The sequence below is a fragment of the Hyla sarda genome, chromosome 7 (assembly GCF_029499605.1).
Source record: "Hyla sarda isolate aHylSar1 chromosome 7, aHylSar1.hap1, whole genome shotgun sequence".
In the NCBI taxonomy this organism is placed as follows: domain Eukaryota; kingdom Metazoa; phylum Chordata; class Amphibia; order Anura; family Hylidae; genus Hyla; species Hyla sarda.
In genome coordinates, this window is record NC_079195.1 from 28,869,545 (window position 1) to 28,893,888 (window position 24,344).

The 24,344-nt window shown below is 44.8% G+C and overlaps 1 protein-coding gene and 1 long non-coding RNA gene across 2 annotated transcripts; one reads left to right on the plus strand and one right to left on the minus strand.

The window, feature by feature from the left end:
• The first annotated feature begins 1,585 nt into the window (after positions 1–1,585).
• C1S (complement C1s) lies at positions 1,586–22,968 on the plus strand. The gene is made up of 11 exons (XM_056529031.1): positions 1,586–1,822; positions 1,985–2,192; positions 4,332–4,503; positions 9,839–9,958; positions 12,093–12,292; positions 14,669–14,816; positions 15,525–15,646; positions 16,228–16,297; positions 16,404–16,523; positions 20,360–20,434; positions 22,027–22,968. The coding sequence occupies exons 1-11, from the start codon at positions 1,812–1,814 to the stop codon at positions 22,845–22,847; spliced, it is 2,067 nt and encodes a 688-aa protein (XP_056385006.1). The 5' UTR covers positions 1,586–1,811; the 3' UTR covers positions 22,848–22,968.
• On the minus strand, positions 4,380–5,115 carry LOC130281616 (uncharacterized). The gene is made up of 3 exons (XR_008846056.1): positions 5,057–5,115; positions 4,631–4,666; positions 4,380–4,512 (listed from the first exon to the last, which is right to left on the minus strand). It is a non-coding gene; the product is annotated as an uncharacterized LOC130281616 (long non-coding RNA).
• Positions 22,969–24,344: the final 1,376 nt, after the last annotated feature.

Sequence of the window (24,344 nt, forward strand, 5' to 3'; positions counted from 1 at the left end):
TTTCTTCAGGTGGAAATCCGCGCGGAACACATTGCAGTCTATTGGAGACTGCAGTGTCCGCGCGGTCCTAGCGCCGATTGATTCAGTCAGCGCTGGCCGCACTCGGAATCTCCGGGCGGAAATTTTCTGCCCGGAGATTCCGTAGTCTGAACCTAGCCTAAGTGTTATAACTCCCCCAGTGTTGTTTACACTGCTCAGTACTGCTCTCTAATGTCTTCCATGCTACTGTTAAAAATCTTCCGGAAAAGGATCAGTTTACTGCTGCTCATAGAAGCACTGCTCTTTAATGTCTTCCATGCTACTGTTAAAAATCCTCTAGAGAGGGATCAGTTCACTGAGGGATCAGTTTACCACTGCTTAAAGACATCTATAGAGAGGTAAGGGAGTTGCCGAGTGAGACACAGAAGCTGCTGAAAGTTTTAGTAAGTGTTATAGCTCTCTTAGAACTGTTTGCACTGCTCAGTGCTGCTCTATAATGTGTTTAATGCTACTGCTAAAAATCCTCCAGAGAAAGATCAGTTCACTTAGAGATCAGATTACAGCTTCTCATAGAAGTTTAGGGAGCGAGGAGGGAACTGCAGAGTGAGACACAAAATCTGCTGAAAGTTCTAGTAAGTATTATAGCTCCCCCAGTGTTGTTTACTCTGCTCAGTGCTGCTCTATAATATATTCCATGCTACGGTTAAAAAAAAAAAAAAAAAAAAAAAACTCCGGAGAGGGATCAGTTCACTGAGAGTTCAAATGGCAGCTGCTCATAGAAGTCTAGGGAGACAGGAGGAAACTGCAGAGTGAGACTCAAAAGCTTTTCTAGTAACAGTTATAGCTCTGCCAGTGCTGTCTACACTGCTCAGTACTGCTCTATAATGTCTTCTATGCTGCTGCGGCTTCTTAGGGTTTGCTATAGATAAAGGGAAGTAGGATGCCCCCTCTTCTGTGTGTGCAGTGTATGGGAGACATCATAGCAGCTAGTCTACACTCACAAACTAAAAATGACTGATGAAGCCTGTAGAGGGGATAATGCCATATACCAGTAATGTAATGGCTAAAAATAGTGCTACCCCCATGTATTCACACAGTATAGCTTATACTGAAATCTCTTTTTATAGCACAAACATAGGAATAGTCCAGGCGGCGGACATGTAGATTATTTCACACCCAGGCAGTATAGAGATGACAGATTTCAGGTGTAGCGTCCCTTTAAGCCGAGGTTGATCATTGATGTCCTGTTTTTGGACCTGGCTCAGGGCCATGTGTTTATATGTCTGGGGTGATGGTGATAGGTCAAGGCAGTGTTTCCCAGCCAGGGTGCCTCCAGCTGTTGCAAAACTACAACTTCCAGCATGCCCGGACAGCCTACGGCTGTCCGGGCATGCTGGAAGTTGTAGTTTTGCAATAGCTGGTGGCACCCTGGCTGGGAAACCCTGTATTAGGGTTTCTCTCTCTTCACCCCCCCCCCCCCTTCTCCGCTTTCATTTATTGGAAATCAGCTGCTTTCAGCTGAAAGGAGAAAAAAAAAATCTTACGAAATCCTGGACTTTCCCCGCAGTTTAGGCACTACATCCAATTGGCCGTTCTCTAGTGCCCCCTTGTGTCAACCTTTGCAGTGTGCGACCCACCGAATCGTCCACATCTGAAAATGAGTCACGTTCTCAGGCCCTCAATAATAATGTAAAGGGTTAAATCCCCGGCCCCGGGGGGGGGACTCCAAAGTCCGAAACATAAACAAGACAAAAATCTCTCCCTCCGATCCCTATTAAGATCCGAAATGCGTTAAGTCAGAACGTATCATCTGCTGTGCGGTGAAACTGGGCATGAAGCTGAGGTAAGTGCCCCCCCCCCCCCCCCCCCACTGACCTGCCTGCAGAGCTGGCAATCTAGTGCCTGCTGTGTATCAGGCCTACCCATCATCCTATGGGCGGATTGCATACATGAGGCTATGGGGGAATGCCATAGTCATACTGCATGTATCTTTTCTTTTACACAGGTGGCTGTTCCTTGCCCTCCTGGGTTATGCCAGCGCAGGATCCCCCTCTATGTTTGGAGAGGTCACATCCCCCAATTACCCTCAGGTTTATCCTAGTAGTGCCCTGGAAACCTGGAATATTCAGGTTCCGGATGGGTACGGAATCCGCCTGTATTTCATACACCTGGACATTGAGCCGTCGGAGAACTGCGAGTATGACTCTCTGCAGGTAAATGTTGCAGCAGCTCTATCTGTATACTGCTGCTACTATCTGTATGGGATCAGGATATATAATAGTTATACCCCTCCAGCTCTATCTGTATACTGCTGCTACTATCTGTATGGGATCAGGATATATAGTAGTTATACCCCTCCAGCTCTATCTGTATACTGCTGCTACTATCTGTATGGGATCAGGATATATAGTAGTTATACCCCTCCAGATCTATCTGTATACTGCTGCTACTATCTGTATGGGATCAGGATATATAATAGTTATACCCCTCCAGCTCTATCTGTATACTGCTGCTACTATCTGTATGGGATCAGGATACATATTAGTTATACCTCTCCAGCTCTATATGTATACTGCTGCTACTATCTGTATGGGATCAGGATACATAGTAGTTATACCCCTCTAGCTCTATCTGTATACTGCTGCTATGTCTATGGGATCAAGATATATAGTAGTTATATACCTCCTCTCTGGCTCTATCTGTATACTGCTGCTGCTTTCTCTATGAGATCAGGATATGCATAGTAGTTATACATCTCCCCTTCAGCTCTATCTGTATACTGCTGGTATATCTATAGGATCAGGTTATATAGTAGTTATACCCTCCCTTAGCTCTATCTCTATACTGCTGCTATCATTATAGGATTAGTATACAGTATACCCCTCCCCTCCAGCTCTATCTGTATTCTGCTCCCTTTTATGGTATTAGGATATATAATAGCTATACACCTTCTCTCCAGTTCTATCTGTATACTGCTGCTGCCATATATATTGGTTCAGGATATATAGTATATATATACCTCCCCTGAGGCTGTGTTCACACATTTCATTTTTTGTGGCATTTTATGTTTTTGCTGTGATTTTCCCAAAATCTAGACTCCAAAAATTGTGCTATTTTACTTCAATTGTGCAAATCACGTGATTTAGAAAATTGCAGCAAAAACTGCCAAAATGTAGTGGAAGTGTGTAAAAAATGCATTAATGCATTTTATGTGTAAACACTAAATACTTTAAATCTTCATGAAACACCAAATTGTGATTATAGGTCAATATTTCTTAAAAACTCATTTTGATTAAGAAAATGCATTAAAATTGCACATTGGGTGTATTGACCCCAACACACAAATCAATTCACCTGGCTGAACTCCAGCACTAGCAGCCTAATTAGATGATTAGGTGCAGTGATCAAACTCCACACTACAGCCCTGCATTGAGATTGGTGCCCCACAGGCCCAAATGAAAAACATGCGGGTGTGGGCGGGAAGGAGGCTGCTGCGGGCCGGAACAGGTGGTCAGACGCTATGTCTGCTGGTCCTGCAAATCCCATACACCGCAGACCCAGCCTCTATTATAGGCTGAAAATTTGGTGCCGCCACTGATTTCAGGATATGAAGCACGGGCCAAGGCCACATTAAATCAGTAAGCTGCGGCGGCTGCTGGCACTGACATTTTAATCCCACCCTCCTCTTCCTTCTCCATCTGATCCTCTTACATGTCCTGTGTCCTCCGGTGGGCTCCTGCAGGCTCAGGTGCAGGGTCACGGCGGGTCCATATTCCTCCTCTGAGAGGGCACCGCATTTTAGCAGGAGAGGATGGGATTATAGGGAGGGATTATACACACATGTTGCTGGAGCAGGCGAGAGGGGAACACACACCTTGTGGGAGCGGGTGGTAATGGTCAAAAATGCAGCGGGAGCGGGCAGGATTAAAAAAACAGTCCCGTGCAGGGCTCTATTCCACACCTTCTCTCTGCAAATGCAGAAGATTCTTGGGAAATATGGGCAACATTAGAAAATCATCACAGAAGTAAAAATTGCAATCATTATCACTGCAAGCTCATGCCTGCCACATCGGTCTAAACAGGTGAGCACAAGGCGCACACAAGAACCTCTACATTATTCTCTAATAATAGCATATACTGCACTATAAAATCAAAACAATCATAATAATAATTTCCATAGTGCTTCTTTAATTGTGTCACCAAGTTAGAACAAAAAAAAAATTGTCAACCCTCTATATGACAATGTGTATGGGTACAATGTGGGTTTTGTGAATTTTTGGAACAGCGTCCTTTTGCCTCTCATTGGTGGATATGTGATCTGTTCACTGGGTGACGCTGTCTCTGCCCTGCAGGTTATCATTGGAAATGAGGTCCAGCAGGTTTTCTGTGGTCGCCATTCCTTTGGATCGAGTGGATTCCCAAAAGAGAAGTTCTATCCGACCACTCGCATGAAACTCTCTTTCAGGTCTGACTTCTCCAACCAGGAGAGACATACAGGATTTGCTGCTTATTATGTGGCTGAAGGTAGGTAGCCTTTATAGAGGCAACATGGATTCAAACAAAGCGAAAACTAATAAATTCACATGACAAAGTTATTGCAAGATTTACAGAAGGCATATAAGATACTAACAGACACAAAAGCAGCTCGTACCTATGCCCGCTCGGTTCAGCTGAGCGTGCATGTGTTCTGAAATAAGATAAGAAAGACCCAAGATGTGAAAAGAGTCAGAGAAATAAGTAAACTTTCAAAAGCAGCTCATACCTATGCATGCTCAGTTCAGCTGAGCGTGCATGTGTTCTGAAACAGAATAAGAAACACACAAGACGTAAAAAAGATACAGAGAAATAAGTAAACAAATGAAAACAGCTCATACATATGCATGCTCGCCTTAGCTGAGCATGCATGTGTTCTGAACTAGGATAGGAAAAACACAAAATGTAAAAAAAGAAAATTAAGTAAACTTACAAAAGCAGCTCATACCTATGCCCGCTCAGTTCAGCTGAGATTGCATATGTTTTGAAATAAGGTAAGAAAGACACAAGATGTGAAAAGATACAGAGAAATAAGTAAACTTACAAAAGCAGACCATAGATGCATGCTTGGTTCAGATGAGCATGCAAGTGTTCTTAAATAGTATACAAAAAAAAAGACATAAAAATATACAGATAAATAAGTAAAACTTTCAAAAGCAGCTCATGCCTATGCATGCTTGGTTCAGATGAGCGTGCATGTGTTCCGAAACAGGGTAGGGAACAAACAAAACCTGAAAAGACAGAGAAATAAGTAAACTTACAAAAGCAGACCATACCTATGCATGCTCGGTTCAGATGAGCATGCATATGTTCTGAAATAGGATACAAAACACACAAGACGTGAAAAGACAGAGAAATAAGTAAACTTACAAAAGCAGTTGAAACCTATGCAAGCGTGGTTCAGCTGAGTGTGCATGTGTTCTGAAACAGGAGAGGGGGTGTAAGCTGCTGCCAGACACATTCCACCTGTGTATTCCACTATTGAAGCACTGGTATTACTCATTACAAAATAGTTTCTCCTAAATGGAGTGACCTCATTGTATTCTCACTTCCACATTGTGTGACCATTATCCTTCCCTTCCCCATATCAGAACCATAAAGTTATATATAAGTCTTAAAAAAGTGCTTTTCTAGCTGGAAAAAGTTCTACAGTAAAGTCTTACATCACTTTGTCTAGTACACAATCTCTTTGAGGATCACTAGGCGCAATTTTAATATATTTAGATGGACTCTTTTGAATTGAATCCCAGATAGCAAAAATGCATCAGCTTGAAAACGGTTTCTCTCCAGCGTTCACTGATAACATTGGCCCGAACCTTGGCCCAACCGTCCAAGATCTTGTTACGAGCTTCCCCATCCTGAAAAATAGATTCCCATTTGGCAAACACCCCTCCCAGATACCTTTAAGGAAATAGCTGCTAAAACAGCTATAGAGGTACGACAATGCCACCTTCCGGGGCTGAGGGCCTACGACATCTTCAAAGGGAGAGGGGGACACCTCAGAGGAGGGATCGCGGAGGCGCCACTTGCAGAAGGAGAGAAGTTGAGATACCTGAAGGAAATGAAAGGGCTGTGATGAGAAGTTTGTTAACAATTCCTGTTGATCAAACCAGCGTTTCTCCTCTACATGTATAAAAAAATGTTTTGCCACTCGGTTCCCTTTCAGGCGACAACTATCAAACAGCCGACTTTCACGTCCCTGTTGGACTTCAAAATGGCCCCAGAGGTCAAGGCACAAAGACTGCAGCAAAGGAAGACCAAATGCTTTGCAAACTGCTTTCCAGGTTAAAACGGTGTCCCTAACAACTAAGGAGCGCTTTATGTGGATCGGGAGACAGGGAATGCGGGTGTGTAAATAAGCTGAGAGCTTCCATGGGAAGACCAGGTCCGCTTCAGTATCATAATTAGAGTGAAAACTAGATTCATGTAGCCAGTCCATAACGAGCCTAAAAATACAGGCCAGGTTACAGCAGCGAATGTTGGGAAATCCAACCATCCACCTTGTTTAACATTAATTTCTGAAGTGCTATTCTGGGGCGTCTCCCGGCCCATATGAAATGAGTAAATGCAGAATTGAGCGCCTGCAATCCTTATGCTTGAGTAGAGGGTAGAGTCTGTAAATGATAACGTAAGCTCGGAAAGCTTATCATCTTGATAAGGTGACACCTCCCTAAAAAGGAAAGAGGAAGATGGGACCAGTGTAAAAACTCATCATGAATCAGTTTAAAAAGGGGCGGAGGGTATACAAGAAGGACGGAGTCTTGCCTATGTTGATCCCTAAGTACGTGATGTGTGGTTTAATAATCGTTGCAGGGATACCTATAGCTGATCAATAAGAGGACGGCCGGGCAGATCCCAAAGGAAGTGCCTCACTTTTTAGTTGGTTCATTTTGTGCCCAGAAAATAAGCCAAGGTGGGATAGAGTGGACACAATGGGCCATAGTGAGCTCTCGGGTCCGCAAGGAAAATCAAGATGTTGTCAGCAAAATGGGTCAATTTGACCTCCGTTCTCTGAATCGAGACCCCGTGGAATATTCTAAGAGGTTCCAGGGCCAGATTAAATAATAGAGGAGAGAGCGGGCAACCCTGTCTCATTCCCTTAAAAAGAGGGAATGGTTGGGAAAGGAAGCCGGAAGTATGGACCTGAGCTCAAGGGGAGGAGAACAGACCCCCTAAAAAGGTACAAAAATAGCCTATAAACCCTACTTTGTCCAGCACCATCCCCAGCCAATCCCACCTTATGTTGTCAAAAGCCTTCTCGGCATCAAGGGCCAATAAGATTGGCGATTCTCCTAGCCGGGGGTGACGTTGTACCCTGTCCAAAACTGTTAGTACTTTATGTATGTTCGCTATGGCTGACCTATTACGTAAAAAGCCGACCTGTGAGGGGCCTATGAGAGAGGGACGGAACGCACTTAGGCGGTCCGCCAGATTTTTTTACGCCAATTTAAGATCTTGATTGATGAGAGAAATAGGCAGGTAGGATAGGAGAAAGAGGGTCTTTGGTTTCAGTAAAAGCTTATTGGTGGCTAAATTTGCATGTAGGGGTAGGGTACCCGAGTGTAGTAGTTAATTGAAATAGTTTGTCAATGGAGTCGCAATCTGGTCGGCCAGTACTTCAAAGAATTCTCTCAAGAACCCATCGGGGCCCGGGGCTTTCAGTTTGTGGAGACGTTTTATGGCCTGCTTGACTTCAGCCTCCGAAAATCTGCATTTAAGTCATCAAACTGTTCTGCAGATAAGGAAGGCAACCGGACCAACTCCAGGGACCTATAAAAGTCCTTGGCTTCCTTCCACGCCTGCAAAGCTGGAGCAGATGGACAGGAAACATAGTGAGTGTAAGCCGATTGCAACAACCTTCTCGCTTCCTGAACGTGGTGGAGGGACTTCTTTTTCACAGTGGACATGAATGCGATCAAACGTCCCCTCAGGACAGATTTAGCTGATTCCCAGAAAAGGGGAGCATCAGTAATATGTTCACTATTGTGCCAGGAGAATTCCATCAACCAACTTCGCAGAGAATCAACAGAGTTGTCATCTTTTGACATATATGCCTGGAAGCGCCACTGAAAATCAGCCTCTTTCGGGTAGGTATCTGTCAATGAAAGAGAGATAGGGGAATGATCGGAGATAACCATATCATGAATCTCTGGTCAATCTACACGGCTAGCAATTCTGGGGAGGTAAGAAAGTAATCTATATGGGACCAAGAGGAATGACTATGGGAGTAATGGGTATAATCCCTGCTGTCTGGATGCATTAACCTCCAGGGATCCCGGAGGTCCGATGAGCCTAACAACGTAGAATAGTATTTGTCACTCTGTCACACAATAGACCGATCAGCCCCTCCTCTTTTCAATCTTCCAGCGGGAAAGTCACTGCATATACACACACACAATTTTGTTGGTGATAGGGTCACAAAGGAGACGGGTCACTAAGTTATGAAAAAAATTTTGTTGTCACCATTGGCGACAGCTATAGATACTGTAATCATGACCATCATGTCTGATGTGAACCCAAACGGCCCTCCTATTCCACTGCCTTATCTACCACAATTCCCCCCAAATTTCTATTAATAAGCACTATAGTTCTTGCCTTACCACCTACCGCAGGGGCCCCAATCACTTCCCCAACCCAAAGCCGGGCCATACAAACTATATCTGACATGGGTAGGTAAGTTTCATGCAACAAGGCAACATCTGGGCGTAAGCTTTTCAAATGGCGGAGGATTTGCGTTCTTTTGTTGGGTGACCTCAAACCTTTGACATTCCAGGAGATCAGCTGCATGGTGAAGGAACTACGGGCCAAGAGACCTGAAGGAATAGAAAAGAGAAAAAAAAAGGGGGGGAGGGGGAAGAGAGAAGGGAAGTCACAAAACTAACATAAAAGACCACTCACGAGTCACGCACACGACAAACACAAACCGGGGTCTATCTGATCAAAAGGCTAGAGTAAAAGTGCCAAATACACAAAGTCACCGTCGAAGCCGCGGCAAAGGCAACAGCCGCGAGGGTGAAGGGGATTGCTCAAGCAGATCCCGCCAAAGGAACACGTGTACACCAGACACCAGAGCAAGTGTCAGGCACTGTGCTGAGGACTTCTCTTTTTTCTACCCAGGCCAGATAACCCCACTCCCCGGCAAGTTGCAGGGACAGAATACGGCATTATAAACAGTCTCTAAGACCGAACCATGTCGGCATGGTACATATGGACCCATGCCAAACAGCCCCCTCCCCACCATAACTGTAAAAACCAGGTCCCAATAGTGAAGGCCACATAGTCGGTGGGCAAGTGGGAAGCTAAATTAGCAGGTACCACCCATATATTGAGCAGGCAGTTTCAAAAGTACATCAGAAGTTATTGCGGTCAGCCCAGAAGCGAGGGGATCTCGGGGATAGAGCTGAAGGGTCTTCCTGTATGGAGCGAGGGCTTCCTCTGCAATAATCCGCCCGGGCCGGGCTATGGAGCGCCGCCTCAGCAGTGGTCAGGTTGGTGAACATGGATGAAGATCCATCTTCGTGGTAGACTCTCAGCACAGCCGGATATTGGAGCTGGAACTTCATCTTTCTCTGAAACAGTTCCGAACATACAGCACTAAACGCTCGCCGGCGCTTCGCCACCGGCGCCTTTAGGTAGCAAGCAGTAGCCCCTTTAGGTAGCAAGTAGTAGCCCCATGAAGGATAGGTGAAGTCCTTCCTTTATATTTGCTATTCCTATTGAATCCACTTCTGGCTTTGGTTTAAAACTGCCCTGTGTGACACCAGCTTTATTTTCCTAAATTCTCTCGTGACGGATACATTGTCTCATTGTCTCTTCTCTCATACAGATGTGGATGAGTGTGACACTGCCAACCCCTGCTCACATTTTTGCAACAATTACATTGGAGGGTTTTTCTGCTCCTGTCCTCCAGAATATGAACTGCAAGAAGATCAGAACACATGTGGGGGTAACTACTGCTCTGTCCTTATCTGGTGGGTGTAAGTAGGGCATGGACAGGTATTTAAACTGTGCCCCCTATAACAACAGTCTGGGTGTGTAGTCTGGAGCTCATCCTATAACAGCAGTCTGGTTGTGTTGTGCAGAGTTCTCCCTATAACAGCAGTCTGGTTGTGTTGTGCAGAGCTCTCCCTATAACAGCAGTCTGGGTGTGTAGTGCGGAGCTCTCCGTATAACAGCAGTATGGTGTGGAGTGCCCCCTATAATAGCAGTCTGGTGTGGAGTGCCCCCTATAACAGCAGTCTGGTGTGTAGTGCAGAGCTTCCCTATAACAGCAGTCTGGTGTGGACTGCCCCCTATAACAGCAGTCTGGTTGTATAGTCTGGAGCGCCCCCTATAACAGCAACCTGGATGTATAGTCTGGAGCTCCCCCAAAAGTCTGGATATGTAGTCTGGAGCTCTCCCAATAGTCTGGATGTGTAGTCTGGAGCTCCCCCTATAATAGCAGTCCTGTGTGTAGTCTGGGGCTCCCCCTCTAACAGCAGTCTGGCTGTGTAGTCTGGGGCTCCCCCTCTAACAGCAGTCTGGCTGTGTAGTCTGGAGCTCCCCCTATAACAGCAGTCTGGATGTGTAGTCTGGAACTCCCCCTATAACAGCAGTCTGGCTGTGTAGTCTGGAGCTCCCCCTATAACAGCAGTCTGGATGTGTAGTCTGGAATGCCCCCATATAACAGCAGTCTGGTGTGTAGTTTGGAGCTCCCCCTATCACAGCAGTCTGGCTGTGTAGTCTGGAGCTCCCCCTATAACAGCAGTCTGGCTGTGTAGTCTGGAGCTCCACTGTAACAGCAGTCTTGTGTGTAGTCTGGGGCTCCCCCTCTAATAGCAGTCTGGCTGGGTAGTCTGGAGCTCCCCCTATTACAGCAGTCTTGATGTGTAGTCTGGAGCGGCCCCTATAACAGCAGTCTCGTGTGTAGTCTGGAGCTCCCCCTATAACAGCAGTCTGGATGTGCAGTCTGGAGTTCCCTCTATAACAGCAGTCTGGATGTGTAGTCTGGTGCTCCACCTATAACAATAGTCTGGATGTGATGTGTAGTCTGGAGCTCCCCCTATAACAGTAGTCTGGTTGTGTAGTCTGGAGCTCGTCCTATAACAGCAGTCTGGATGTGTAGTCTGGTGCTCCCCCAATAACAATAGTCTGGATATGTAGTCTGGTGCTCTACCTATAACAATAGTCTGGTGTGTAGTCTGTAGCTCCCCCTATAACAGAAGTCTGGATGTGTAGTCTGGAGCTCCCCCTATAACAGCAATCTGGCTGTGTTGTCTGGAGCTCGTCCTATAACAGCAGTCTGGATGTGTAGTCTGGTGCTCCCCCAATAACAATAGTCTGGATATGTAGTCTGGTGCTCTACCTATAACAATAGTCTGGTGTGTAGTCTGTAGCTCCCCCTATAACAGCAGTCTGGATGTGTAGTCTGGTGCTCCACCTATAACAATAGTCTGGATGTGATGTGTAGTCTGGAGCTCCCCCTTTAACAGAAGTCTGGTTGTGTGGTCTGGAGCTCCCCCTATTACAATAGTCTGGATTTGCAGTCCGAAGTTCCTCCCTCTTAACAGCTCCCTCTTTAAATTTAAGGGGGTTTCTTATATTATTTAATATAAATAAATCCTAATCTGTGTATAATTAGAATTAAAAAAATCTGCAATTTTGTTACCTTCTTTGTGGTCCAAATACATAATACAGTTGTAGGTTTGTTACAATATATCAGCCTAGTCAATGTTAGCTAGACACTTCATAGAGCAGTGGATTTTACTGTTAGACCAGTGGTCTCCAAATTCTGTCGCTCCTGCTGTTGCATATCTACAACTCCCAGTATGCCCGGAGAGCCGTTGGCTGTCCTCGCATGCTGGAAGTTGTAGTTGTGCAACAGCTGCAGGTCCACAGTTTGGAGACCACTGTGGCAGAGTAATGCTTAGATATACATGACAGATATACTGGATAAGGGGCCCTTTAAGAGATGTATTTTACTTTTGCGCCAATTTTCTGGTGCCATCTATCCGGTTATAGAACGTCTTTGTTTTGCACCCCCTTCCCACCATATCCATAGGGACCACCAGGTGATCTGGATGTCTCTTTATCTTCCGCAGTGAACTGTAGTGGGGGTCTGTACACTGATCTGAGGGGGCAGATCAGCAGCCCTGGATATCCTTCTCCGTACCCCGAGAACTCTCGTTGCGGATACAAAGTTGTCCTAGAATGGGGCTACCAGGTTATTCTGACCTTCAAGGCTCAAGATTTTGACATTGAGGCCCCTGAAGATGGGAAGTGCATCTACGACAGTCTTATAGTGAGTACATGTATGTCCGGCTCTGCCTCTTATAAAGGGGTCCTCCGATTTTCTGTCAATATACTTTAAATAATGTATAATGAAATTGTCTGTACTTTTCTAATAGACTTTTGGGGGGAATTTATTAAGAGGCAGTGAAGTGGCCCATGCACTGTGCTTCTGAAATCTATGCTAACTCCAAGCTAGCGCAGATTTGAGCTACAAATGATGCCACCTCTGTAGTGTAAATTCTGATAAATCCATGCCTCCTTTCTCGCCCACTTTACACCAAGCTCTACCCACTAAGCGAGCAAGGCTTAAAGGGGTACTCCGGTGAAAAACTTTATTATTTTTTTTTTTTTTAAATCAACTGGGGCCAGAAAGTTAAACAGATCTGTAAATTACTTCTATTAAAAAATCTTAATCCCTCCTGTACTTATTAGCTGCTGAATACTACAGCGGAAATTCTTTTCTTTTTGAAACACAGAGCTCTCTGCTGACCTCATGAGCACAGTGCTCTCTGCTGACATCTCTGTCCATTTTAGGAACTGTCCAGAACAGCATATGTTCGCTATGGGGATTTCCTTTTACTCTGGACAGTTCCTAAAATGGACAGAGATGTCAGCAGAGAGCACTGTGCTCATGATGTCAGCAGAGAGCTCTGTGTTTCAAACGGAAAAGAATTTCCACTGTAGTATTCAGCAGCTAATAAGTACAGGAAGGATTAATATTTTTTAATAGAAGTAATTTACAAATCTGTTTAACTTTCTGGCACCAGTTGATTAAAAAAAAAAGTTTTTCACCGGAGTACCCCTTTAAAGTTAAAAAAAAGGTGCTACATTTTTGGAGACTAGAACAGACAATAATACATTCACCCCTTTTTGTTTTCATTTGTCTCCATTTTTAATACCTTTGCTTACTGTCTGAAAACCCATCCCTAACCCAACCCTTTAATCCCAACTCTTATCCCTAACCTGTACCCCAACCCTTAACCTCAACTCTTATCCCTAACACCAACCCTAACCCCAACCCTAACTCCAAATTTTATCCCTATCCCTTAACCCCAACTCTTATGCCTAATCCTAACCCTTAACCCTAACTCTTATCCCTAACCATAGCCGCAACCTTTATCCCTAACTCTTATGCCTAACCCTTAACCTCAACTCTTTTTCCTAACCCCAACCCTTAACCCAACTGTGATCCCTGACCCCAACTCTTATCCCTAATCATGACCCCAACTCTTATCCCTAACCCTTACTCCAAACCCGAACTCCAACCCTTATCCCTAACACAACCCTAACCCCAACTTTTATCCCTATCCCTTAACCCCAACTCTTATCCCTAATCCCAACCCTTAACCCCAACTATTATCCCTAACTCCAACTCTAGCCCAAACCCCAACTCTTATCCCTAACCATAACCCCAACCCTTAACCCTAATCCTTACCACTAACCCTAATTCCAAACCCCAACTCTTAACTGCTACTCTTATCCCTAACCATAACCCTTAACCTCAACTTATTTTCCTAATCCCAACCCTTAACCCAACTATTATACCTAACCCCAACCTTCAACCCCAACCTTTATCCCAAACCCCAACCCTTAACCTCAACTCTTACCCCTAATCATGACCCCAACCCTTAACCCCAACTCTTGTCCCTAACCCCAACCCTTATCCCTAACCCTAACTTTTAACCCCAACTCTAACCCTTCAACTCAACATTATCCCTAACCCTACTAACCCATCCACTAGTAGCATAGTTCATAAGGTTGAAAAAAGACCAGAGTCCATCAAGTTCAACCTATATCCCTAATGAGTCCCTACTGAGTTGATCCAGAGGAAGGCAAAAAACCCTCATACTAGAGGTAAAAAAAATCCTTCCTGACTCCAAATATGGCATCAGAATAAATCCCTGGATCAACATTCTGTCCCTATAGATCTAGTATACATAACCAGCGTTGTTATTACTTTCTAAAAATGCATCCAGGCCCCTAATGAACTCTTTTACAGAGTTCCCCATGACCACCTCCTCTGACAGAGAGTTCCATAGTCTCACTTCTCTTACAGTAAAGAACCCCCGTCTGTGCTGGTGTAAAAACCTTCTTTCCTCTAAACGAAGAGGATGCCCCCTTGTTATAGATACAGTCCTTTGGCAATGTATTCAGTCTACACATTTCTATGTGAGCTTATTTGTGGCCGTTTGAGGTGGTCAGGAAGCTCAAAGCAGCCAAAGCTGGGAAGTTATGTCATTTGCACAACTTCCATTGACTTTAATGGCAGCTACGCAAACTGTTTACGGAAGTCTCAGATCTATATGCCATTACTTGACAAGATGGGAAGAGCTCTTTCATAGAACAGTTGAGCTATAATGGGCACGTGCTCATGTATTTTCCCCAGATAAAAGCCAAAGGAAAGAAGTTTGGACCTTACTGTGGGAAGACGCCTCCTCCTCGCATCGAAACGGGAAGCAATGAAGTAGATATCGACTTCATAACCGACAGCGGAGGCGACAACAAAGGGTGGAATATCTATTATTCTGAGTATGGTGAGGAAGAGACTGAAAGGTATAGCCATATCACAATGCACCCCTTCCGCCATTATACTGGGCAGATTTACTATTTGGTACCCTGCTGATAACCTTTATATAGAGGTGTAGTTTGAAGCTTCAGGACCACAGTGCCAAATCTGTAACAAAGTTCTCACCGACCATTTATGATACTTGTGTCTTCCCACATAGCAAAGGAGTGATTGGGCTCTTAGACTCCAAAAAACAACATGGAAACCATGACGGTAGTGTGAACAGAGCCAAACACAATAAGAACTGCACATGCTACTGCCCATTGGACCACCTTGGCAGAACAATAAAGAGGAGCCCAACCTATCCTGACACCAAATTCTACACTGTGATAAATTACGATATCATGTCTGCCCCAGGACCCAAATTCCAATCCAGGTGACTTTTTGGTTACCTATGCCCAAACCTGACCAGGGAACCAGCTTTACAGCTCAAGTACTCACATAGAGGGGTTCACCCTGCTGCTTAGCTTGTGGCTCACTTACCAACCAGAACCATTCACCTTCCAACACCCTTATAGACCACCACCTTGCCCTAACTTGGCTACATGGTCTTGCTAACATCAGATCGCCCCCTATGACTCCTCACTTGGACTCCCCTCAAGTTCATTGCTCTTAAAACTAATAAAGCTTGTGAATATAACCTGTAATCTTCCTCCATTTATCTTATCCTTGTCAGCCATTCCCTGCCCGACAGACGTGTTCAAGAATTCTATACTCAACCCTCGGAAGGACAAGTATTTTTTCAAAGACGTGATCACCGTGAAGTGCAAGGAAGGATATGAGACAGTATTAAACCAGGTAAGTGACCACAAGATGGCCAGGTACACAGTGCTATATCTCCACCATAACAGGTTGTCAGGCCGGTAGCTTCACCTGAAGAATACATGACGATCGAGGGAATTATGCTTTATCTATATGGTCGCATGTTTATACCCTGCTCACCGAATATTGAGTAATGTTAAGGAGATAACAAGAACACTTGCCTAATTCATTTATATAGGACACGCCTTTGAAATGAATAGTGCATATGACCTTTTCATCGCACCACAAAATAAATTCAGACCCCAGACCAGACCCTAGAGTAAAGAAAGACATCAGACCAAATCCAACAACGAATACGGACCTTGGACCAGACCTCAGAATAAATACAGACCCCAAACCAGATCCTAAAATAAATATACTTTACAGACTAGACTCCAAAATAAATACAGACCTCTGACTACTTGACTTGCACTGAGGGGGCGGGGCGTGACATCATGAGGGGGCTATGATGTCACGAGCTCCCGTCACTGGCTCCAGTGTTCGGAACAGTTTGTTCCAAAAGCTGAGCTGCGGAGTACCCCTTTATGTCTCCTGCTTTCCTCCTAATCTATTATCAGAAAAGGCTGCCATCATTCAGAACAAAATGCCAAGGAGATGGAACCTGGTCACCAATACACAAATGTGAACGTAAGTAACAATTCCTAAATACTCCACAAAGCAACGTTCCTCATAGTATAATATACTATTTGCAGGTACTAAGACAATAAAATATTCACCCTGTCTTTCTCTTCAGCTGTGAATTGTGGAGACCCCGATGAAATTGATAATGGTGAAGTTGACTTCACGGACTCCACATATGGGTCCAAAGCTGTATACAAGTGCAGAACAGAATATTACACCTTGATAGGCGATGGTTAGTATTTATGGAGTACATTGTGGGTAAGAGAAGACGGAGAATGTGGCTGCTAGTTAATGGGTGAAGTTGAGTACATATCTGATGGTCAGAGATGAAAAACAAGATGGATGTAAATAGAAACTACTAGATATAGAGCACTAGATGGAAGCTGAGAAGAGAATAGGAAACTGAAGCTGGTGTTTCACAATAAGGAAATGGCGACCAGTAACAATACAGTGAAGCACTGACCATATGTGTAACCAAGAAGATACATACCAACAGGTATCATTGGTAGGCGGTAAAGATGTTGGGGGAACATGTATGACTGGCAAGAGGTGAGGAATGTAGAGCACATGTATGACTGGTAGGTGGTGAAGAGTAAGGAGGACATGTATGACTGGTAGGAGGTGATGTATGTAGAGCACATGTATGACTGGTAGGTGGTGAAGAGTGTGGAGTACATGTATGACTAGTGGGATGTAAGAAGTGTGGAGCACATGTATGACTGGTAGGAAGTGAAGAGTGTGGAGCCCATGTATGACTGGTAGAAGGTGTAGAGTGTGGAGCACATATATGACTGGTAGGTGATGAAGAGTGTGAAGTACATGTATGACTTGCAGTAGGTGAAGAGTGTGGAGCACATGTATGACTGGAAGGTGGTGAAGAGTGTCCAGTACATGTATGACTGGTAGGTGATGAAGAGTAAGGAGCACATGTATGACTGGTAGAAGGTGAAGAGTGTGGAGGACATGAATGACTGGTTGGAGGTGAAGAGCATGGAGTACATGTATGGTTGGTAAGCGGTAAATAGGGTGGAAAACGTGACTGGTTGAAGGTGAAGAGTGTGGAGCACATGCATGACTGGTAGGAGGTGATGTCTGTGGTGCACATGTATAACTAGTAGGTGGTGAAGAGAGTGGAGTACATGTATGGTTGGTAAGAGGTGAATAGGGTGGAAAACATGTATGACAGATAGAAGGTGAAGAGTGTGGAGCACATGTATGACGGGTAGAAGGTGTAAAATGTGGAGCACATGTATGACTGATAGGTAGTGTAGAGTGTGCAGAACATGTAGGGTTGGTAGAAGGTGAAGAGTGTGGATTACATGTATGACTGGTAGGAGGTGAAGAGAGTGGAGCACATGTATGACTGGTAGAAGGTGTAGAGCGTGGAAAACATGTATGACTGGTAGGTGGTTAAGAGTGTGGAGCACATGCATGACTGTTAGGAGGTGAAGAGTGTAGAGCACATGTATGACTGGTAGGTGGTGAAGAGTGTGGATTAAATGTATGACTGGTAGGAGTAGAAGAGTGTGAGCACATATATGACTGGTAGGTGGTGAAGAGTGTGGAGTAAATGTATGACTGGTAGAAGGTGAAGAGTGTGGAGCACATGTATGATTGGTAGAAGGTGTAGGGAGTGGAGCACATGTATGACTGGTAGGTGGTGAAGAGTGTGGAGTACATGTATGACTGGTAGGAGTAGAAGAGTGTGGAGCACATATATGACTGGTAGGTGGTGAAGCGTGTGGAGTACATGTATTACTGGTAGAAGGTGAAGAGTGGAGCACATGTATGATTGGTAGAAGGTGTAGGGAGTGAGCACATGTATGACTGGTAGGAGGTGAAGAGTGTGGAGTACAGGTATTACTGGTAGAAGGTGTAGAGTGTGGAGCACATGTATTACTGGTAGAAGGTGTAGAGAGTGGAGCACATGTATGACTGGTAGGTGGTGAAGAGTAAGGAGCACATGTATGACTGGTAGGTGGTGAAGAGTGTGGAGCACATGTATGACTGGTAGGAGGTGAAGAGTAAGGAGCACATGTATGACTGGTAGGTGGTGAAGAATGTAGAGCACATGTATGACTGGTAGGTGGTGAAGAGTAAGGAGCACATGTATGGTTGGTAGATGGTGAAGATTGTGGAGCACATGTATGACTGGTAGGTGGTGAAGAGTAAGGTGCACATGTATGGTTGGTAGAAGGCGAAGAGTGTGGAGCTCATGTATGACTGGTAGGTGATGAAGAGTAAGGTGCACATGTATGGTTGGTAGAAGGTGAAGAGTGTGGAGGACATGTATGACTACTAGGTGGTGAAGAATGTGGAGCACATGTATGACTGATAGGTGGTGAAGAGTGTGGAGTACATGTACGACTGGTAGGTGGTGAAGAGTAAGGAGCACATGTATGATTGGTAGAAGGTGAAGAGTGTGGAGGACATGTATGACCGGTAGGTGGTGAAAAGTGTGGAGCATGTATGACTGGTAGGTGGTGTAGATTGTGGGGCACATGTATGAATGTAGGTGTTGAAGAGTGTGGAGCACATGTATGACTGGTAGGTGGTGAAGAGTGTGGAGCATGTATGACTGGTAGGTGGTGTAGATTGTGGAGCACATGCATGACTGTAGGTGGTGAAGAGTGTGGAGCACATGTATGACTGGTAGGTGGTGTAGAGTGTGGAGCACATGTATGACTGGTAGGTGGTGTAGAGTGTGGAGCACATGTATGACTGGTAGGAGGTGAAGAGTGTGGAGCACATGTATGACTGGTAGGAGGTGAAGAGTGTGGAGCACATGTATGACTGGTAGGTGGTGAAGAGTGTGGAGCACATGTATGACTGGTAGGTGGTGAAGAGTGTGGAGCACATGTATGACTGGTAGGAGGTGAAGAGTGTGGAGCACATGTATGACTGGTAGGAGGTGAAGAGTGTGGAGCACATGTATGACTGGTAGGTGGTGAAGAGTAAGGAGCACATATATGATTGGTAGAAGGTGAAGAGTGTGGAGGACATGCATGACTGGTAGGTGGTGTAGATTGTGGGGCACATGTATGAATGTAGGTGTTGAAGAGTGTGGAGCACATGTATGACTGGTAGGTGGTGAAGAGTGTGGAGGACATGTATGACTGGTAGGTGGTGAAGAGTGTGGAGCATGTATGACTGGTAGGTGGTGTAGATTGTGGAGCACATGCATGACTGTAGGTGGTGAAGAGTGTGGAGCACATGTATGACTGGTAGGTGGTGAAGAGTGTGGAGCACATGTATGACTGGTAGGTGGTGAAGAGTGTGGAGCACATGTATGACTGGTAGGAGGTGAAGAGTGTGGAGCACATGTATGACTGGTAGGAGGTGAAGAGTGTGGAGCACATGTATGACTGGTAGGTGGTGAAGAGTGTGGAGCACATGTATGACTGGTAGGAGGTGAAGAGTTTGGAGCACATGTATGACTGGTAGGTGGTGAAGAGTGTGGAGTACATGTATGACTGGTAGGAAGTGAAGAGTGTGGAGCACATGTATGACTGGTAGGTGGTGAAGAGTGTGGAGCACATGTATGACTGGTAGGTGGTGAAGAGTGTGGAGTACATGTATGACTGGTAGGAAGTGAAGAGTGTGGAGTACATGTATGACTGGTAGGTTGTGAAGAGTGTGGAGCACATGTATGACTGGTAGGTGGTGAAGAGTGTGGAGCACATGTATGACTGGTAGGTGGTGAAGAGTTTGGAGCACATGTATGACTGGTAGAAGACGAAGAGTGTGGAGCACATGTATGACTGGTAGGTGGTGAAGAGTGTGGAGCACATGTATGACTGGTAGGTGGTGAAGAGTGTGGAGCACATGTATGACTGGTAGAAGACGAAGAGTGTGGAGCACATGTATGACTGGTAGGTGGTGAAGAGTGTGGAGCACATGTATGACTGGTAGGTGGTGAAGAGTGTGGAGTACATGTATGACTGGTAGGAAGTGAAGAGTATGGAGCACATGTATGACTGGTGGGATGTAAGAAGTGTGGAGTACATGTATGGTTGGTAAGAGGTGAAGCATATATACCATTATGTGCTCATTTCTACTTATTTCCAGATACCTTCCACTGCTCCGGTGAGGGACTCTGGATAAACAGCAACAACAAAAGTGAACTTCCCAAATGTATAGGAGGTAAATAAGAACATCTGCCTTCAGAAATTCTTCAGATACACATTAGATAAATGAAACTCAAGATCTGATTTAGTCTATTCACTATACACATGGTTTATTTTAACTTTCTAGTTCAGTGTCTGCACTGCTGTCCTGCACTTTGGTGTATGCAATGCATAATAGACCTGTAAATTCCTCAAGTCCTACAATGCCCCCACAATTCCTTAGGTCCTACAATGCCCCCACAACATCACCAACCACAGTCGGCTCACAAAACTTACCCACCATTCTCTTACCCTTCCAATGGGATCCATGGCAGCGAAATCAGCTGACGTCAAGTGACACAGGGATCCCACCCTACCCAATTGGAATGGTAACAAAATATTTTGGGCAAGTAAACTCTTGGACACTGAATCCCGCATGGCACACCAGTATAACCACAATAACAGAGTGATAAAGTAAAAATAAAACATCAGTACAACTTTCCCCCAAAGGGTTTGTCTACTCCGCTCCTTACTTTGCCGCCTCGAGAGAAGACTGGTGTCTTGGGACCGAATGACCATCCAGTTAAATGTAGGACAATTGAGAACAAGACTGCCACATAGTTTGAGAAGCGCTATACAATCTATATACACAAGATGATCTCAACACGATATTAACAGAGTTGAGCGTACTTACAATAAATTGGCTCGTAGCGAACCTCGAAGCTCGGCTGTTGATTATTTTAGTCTGCATTAATTAGTTCAGCTATCCAAGGGCTCCAGTTGCCTGGAAAAGGTGGATACAGACCTAGGAGACCTAAGAGTGACATCCTGGACTTTTCCAGGCAACCAGAGCCCTTGGAAAGCTGAACTAATTTACGCAGACTAAAGTTCGCTACGAGCCAATTTACTGTAAATTCACTCAATTCTAATATTAACATTTTCAAAAACAATACCTATTGTATTTTAGGGTGTAACCGAGTGACCTGCCCTTGCTAGACAAGGACGTTCATTTCTGTTTTGATCTTAACAAGTCCCATGAATTTATTAATTCATTTTTATAATATTTTTATATTATTTAATATTGATGCAGAGAACACAACTGTTCGGCACTGGGGTGTCATGTAAATATTTTGGGAAATTGTGGTAGGATGTCTTGAGGGATGTACAATCTTGCATCACAGGAGGTGCTGTATGTCCAGAGGCTCCGTTTCACGGTAAAACTCCGCTTGGTCACGCCTAAGGCGTGACCAAGCGGAGTTTCACCGCGAAATAGAGCTGTCGCTGCTCCTCTGGGTCCTGGGGGAGCCTATGTTGTTTCCTTGTCCTAGGTTCCTGATGTAGTCTGCACCAGTGTTTGAAATAAAGTCTTCACGTTTTGCATCGGATTCGGGGCGAGTGCTACGTTACCGTAACTCTCTTTGGGGGAGATTTATAGAAACCTGTGCAGAGGGAAAAGTTGACCAGTTGCCCATAGCAACCAATCAGATTGCTTCTTTCATTTTTGAGAGGCCCCTTTTAAAAATGAAAGAAGAAATCTGATTGGTTGCTATGCAACTGGTCAACTTTTCCTTTGCACTGGTTTTGATAAGTCTCGCCCTTTGTTACCATTGATTTATATGTCTTCTCTAGTCTGTGGAAAAACATCATTGTCCCAGAAAGGCAGAATTTTCGGTGGGGAAAAAGCTAAAAAAGGATACTTTCCATGGCTGGTACGGATCGTCATGACTTCAAATTTTGGTGGTGGATCACTCATATCAGATGGCTGGGTGGTGACGGCTGCCCACGTTTTGCCGGAAGGGGAGATGCCTACGTTACAAGTTGGAGATGTGGATTATCGACATGCGAAGACAATTCAGGCCAAGAAAGTGATCATCCACCCGGATTGGCCAAATGCGGATGATGAAGATGAAAGGAAAAACTATAACAATGATATTGCCCTTATCCAGCTAGCAAAAAGAATCGAACTGGATGAATGTATTTCCCCAATATGTCTGCCGGAGAAAGGAGATACAAGCCGTCCTGCCGTAAGAGAAGTTGGGTATATAGCTGGTTGGGGAAAAGCAAAGCCCAATAAAACGAAAGTATTGGTAAATGAACCAAAGATATTACAATATACTGGGGTTCCTCTCCACGATCTGGAAAAGTGTAAGACGGATAAGGCAAAAGCCTATACCTTCACCTCAAACATGTTGTGTGCTGGAGGGGACGGCCATGACAGTTGTCAGGGTGACAGCGGGGGTCCCCTCATGTATGAAGACCGAAAAAATAATGATTACAAAAGATTTTATATTGCCGGCATCGTCTCCTGGGGAATAAAATGTGGTGAAATGGGAATGTACACCAAAGTTCGGAACTATGTGGACTGGATTGAGAAGACGATAGAAGAGGTGGAAAATGAGGAGAAAAAAGAAGAGCAACCGGAACCAGTGAAAGTCTGTAAGAATGTGTAACCTGTGTAATAGGGCAATAGTGTAGCCCGGCGAATAATCTGTTTACGTGTCGTCAGTAATGGAGGAGGGTGAAAAATTCCTTCTTGTCCTTCACAATAAACTCTGTATACACGCAAGTAAAGAGTATTTCCATCTTTTTATTTCTAAAGTAATAAAAAGTGCCGGAATTTTGTAAGTAGTGATTTAAAAATCCTTTTTTGGGTGTATACAGCTCCTGAACAGAACTATGTGTCACCATGGTAACAGACTACATATACAGCTGCTGTGTAGTCTGTTTCTACAGTCATGTGTTACCCTTTTTATATTAGCTATTTATGTTTCTGTCTGAATGTTATCCAGGAGACTGGAATGGACTGGATGCAGGAATGACTGTCTTTTCTATTTCATTCCCACATACTATGCCCAGTACATGCAAAAATGCATAGCACCATACATGGGACAAGCAAAAATACAGGACTGATCTGTCAGAGAATGTCTTCTCCCACCTGTACGGTGTCCATTTTAGGACATCGTCAGACGTAACTCCGTCCTCCGTCAGGTGAAACGGCGTCCCACCTCCTCCCTCGGGCTAATCTCTGTCAGTGGTCAGCCGCAACTCCCTCCTCCCTACTTTGTCATCCTAAAGTCTCTCATCCGAAACTCCGTCATCCCTCAGATGAAAAACTTTCCTGCCGTGTAGCAGAGCCGAGTCAGTGTCGGCTCTCTGCTATATGGATTCTGCTTTACACACTATTCAATGTCTGCTCTGAAATACAGACTCACATAGCACATAGTTTCGACTCTGCTATACAATGCTGTGCAGCATCAGCTCCGCTATGCGTCAGGAAGTTGCGTCTGAGGGAGAATCATCTGAGGCATGACGGCGTTTTGGACGACAGAGTTTCGGATGAGGGAGGATAGAGTTGTGGCTGACGACTGACGGCGATTGATCTGAGGGAGGAGGCGGGACGCCGTTTCACCTGAGGGAGGACGGAGTTGCGGCTGACTACTGACAATGTCCTAAAATGGACACCGTACACCTGTGATACGCCAGACATATCTAGCTCTTTACAATGAAGTAAAGCCGTTGGTTCTATAAATCTGGATGACCCCTTTCATTTTTTACATTTTTCAGGCGTCTGACGTGGTAGTCAACAGCACTAACTCCAACTGTAGGCCGAAAAAGAGATTAGTGTAATCAGAAAGGTCCTTGTTCAGCCTTCTCCTCTCTAACAAAAACAAAATTCTCCCTCTCTGAGATGTGGAACATTTATCCTCACAGCGTGGACAAGAACAGGAGCAGGAACCATTACTTGATTGTAGACAGGATTTCTATTTGGGCAGAAGACCTATACCTAGCAATAGCAGGGCTAGGAGATTTTCACATTTTGCAGTCTGACTGGAATACAATGAGATGTTGCTCAGGCAAAAGTTAGGCCTAGACTGGTTCTAACAGGTTTGGGTCCACCCCTTCTCCTGGGATAAAGTGGTCGGACTAGGGACTTCTGCAATCATTGG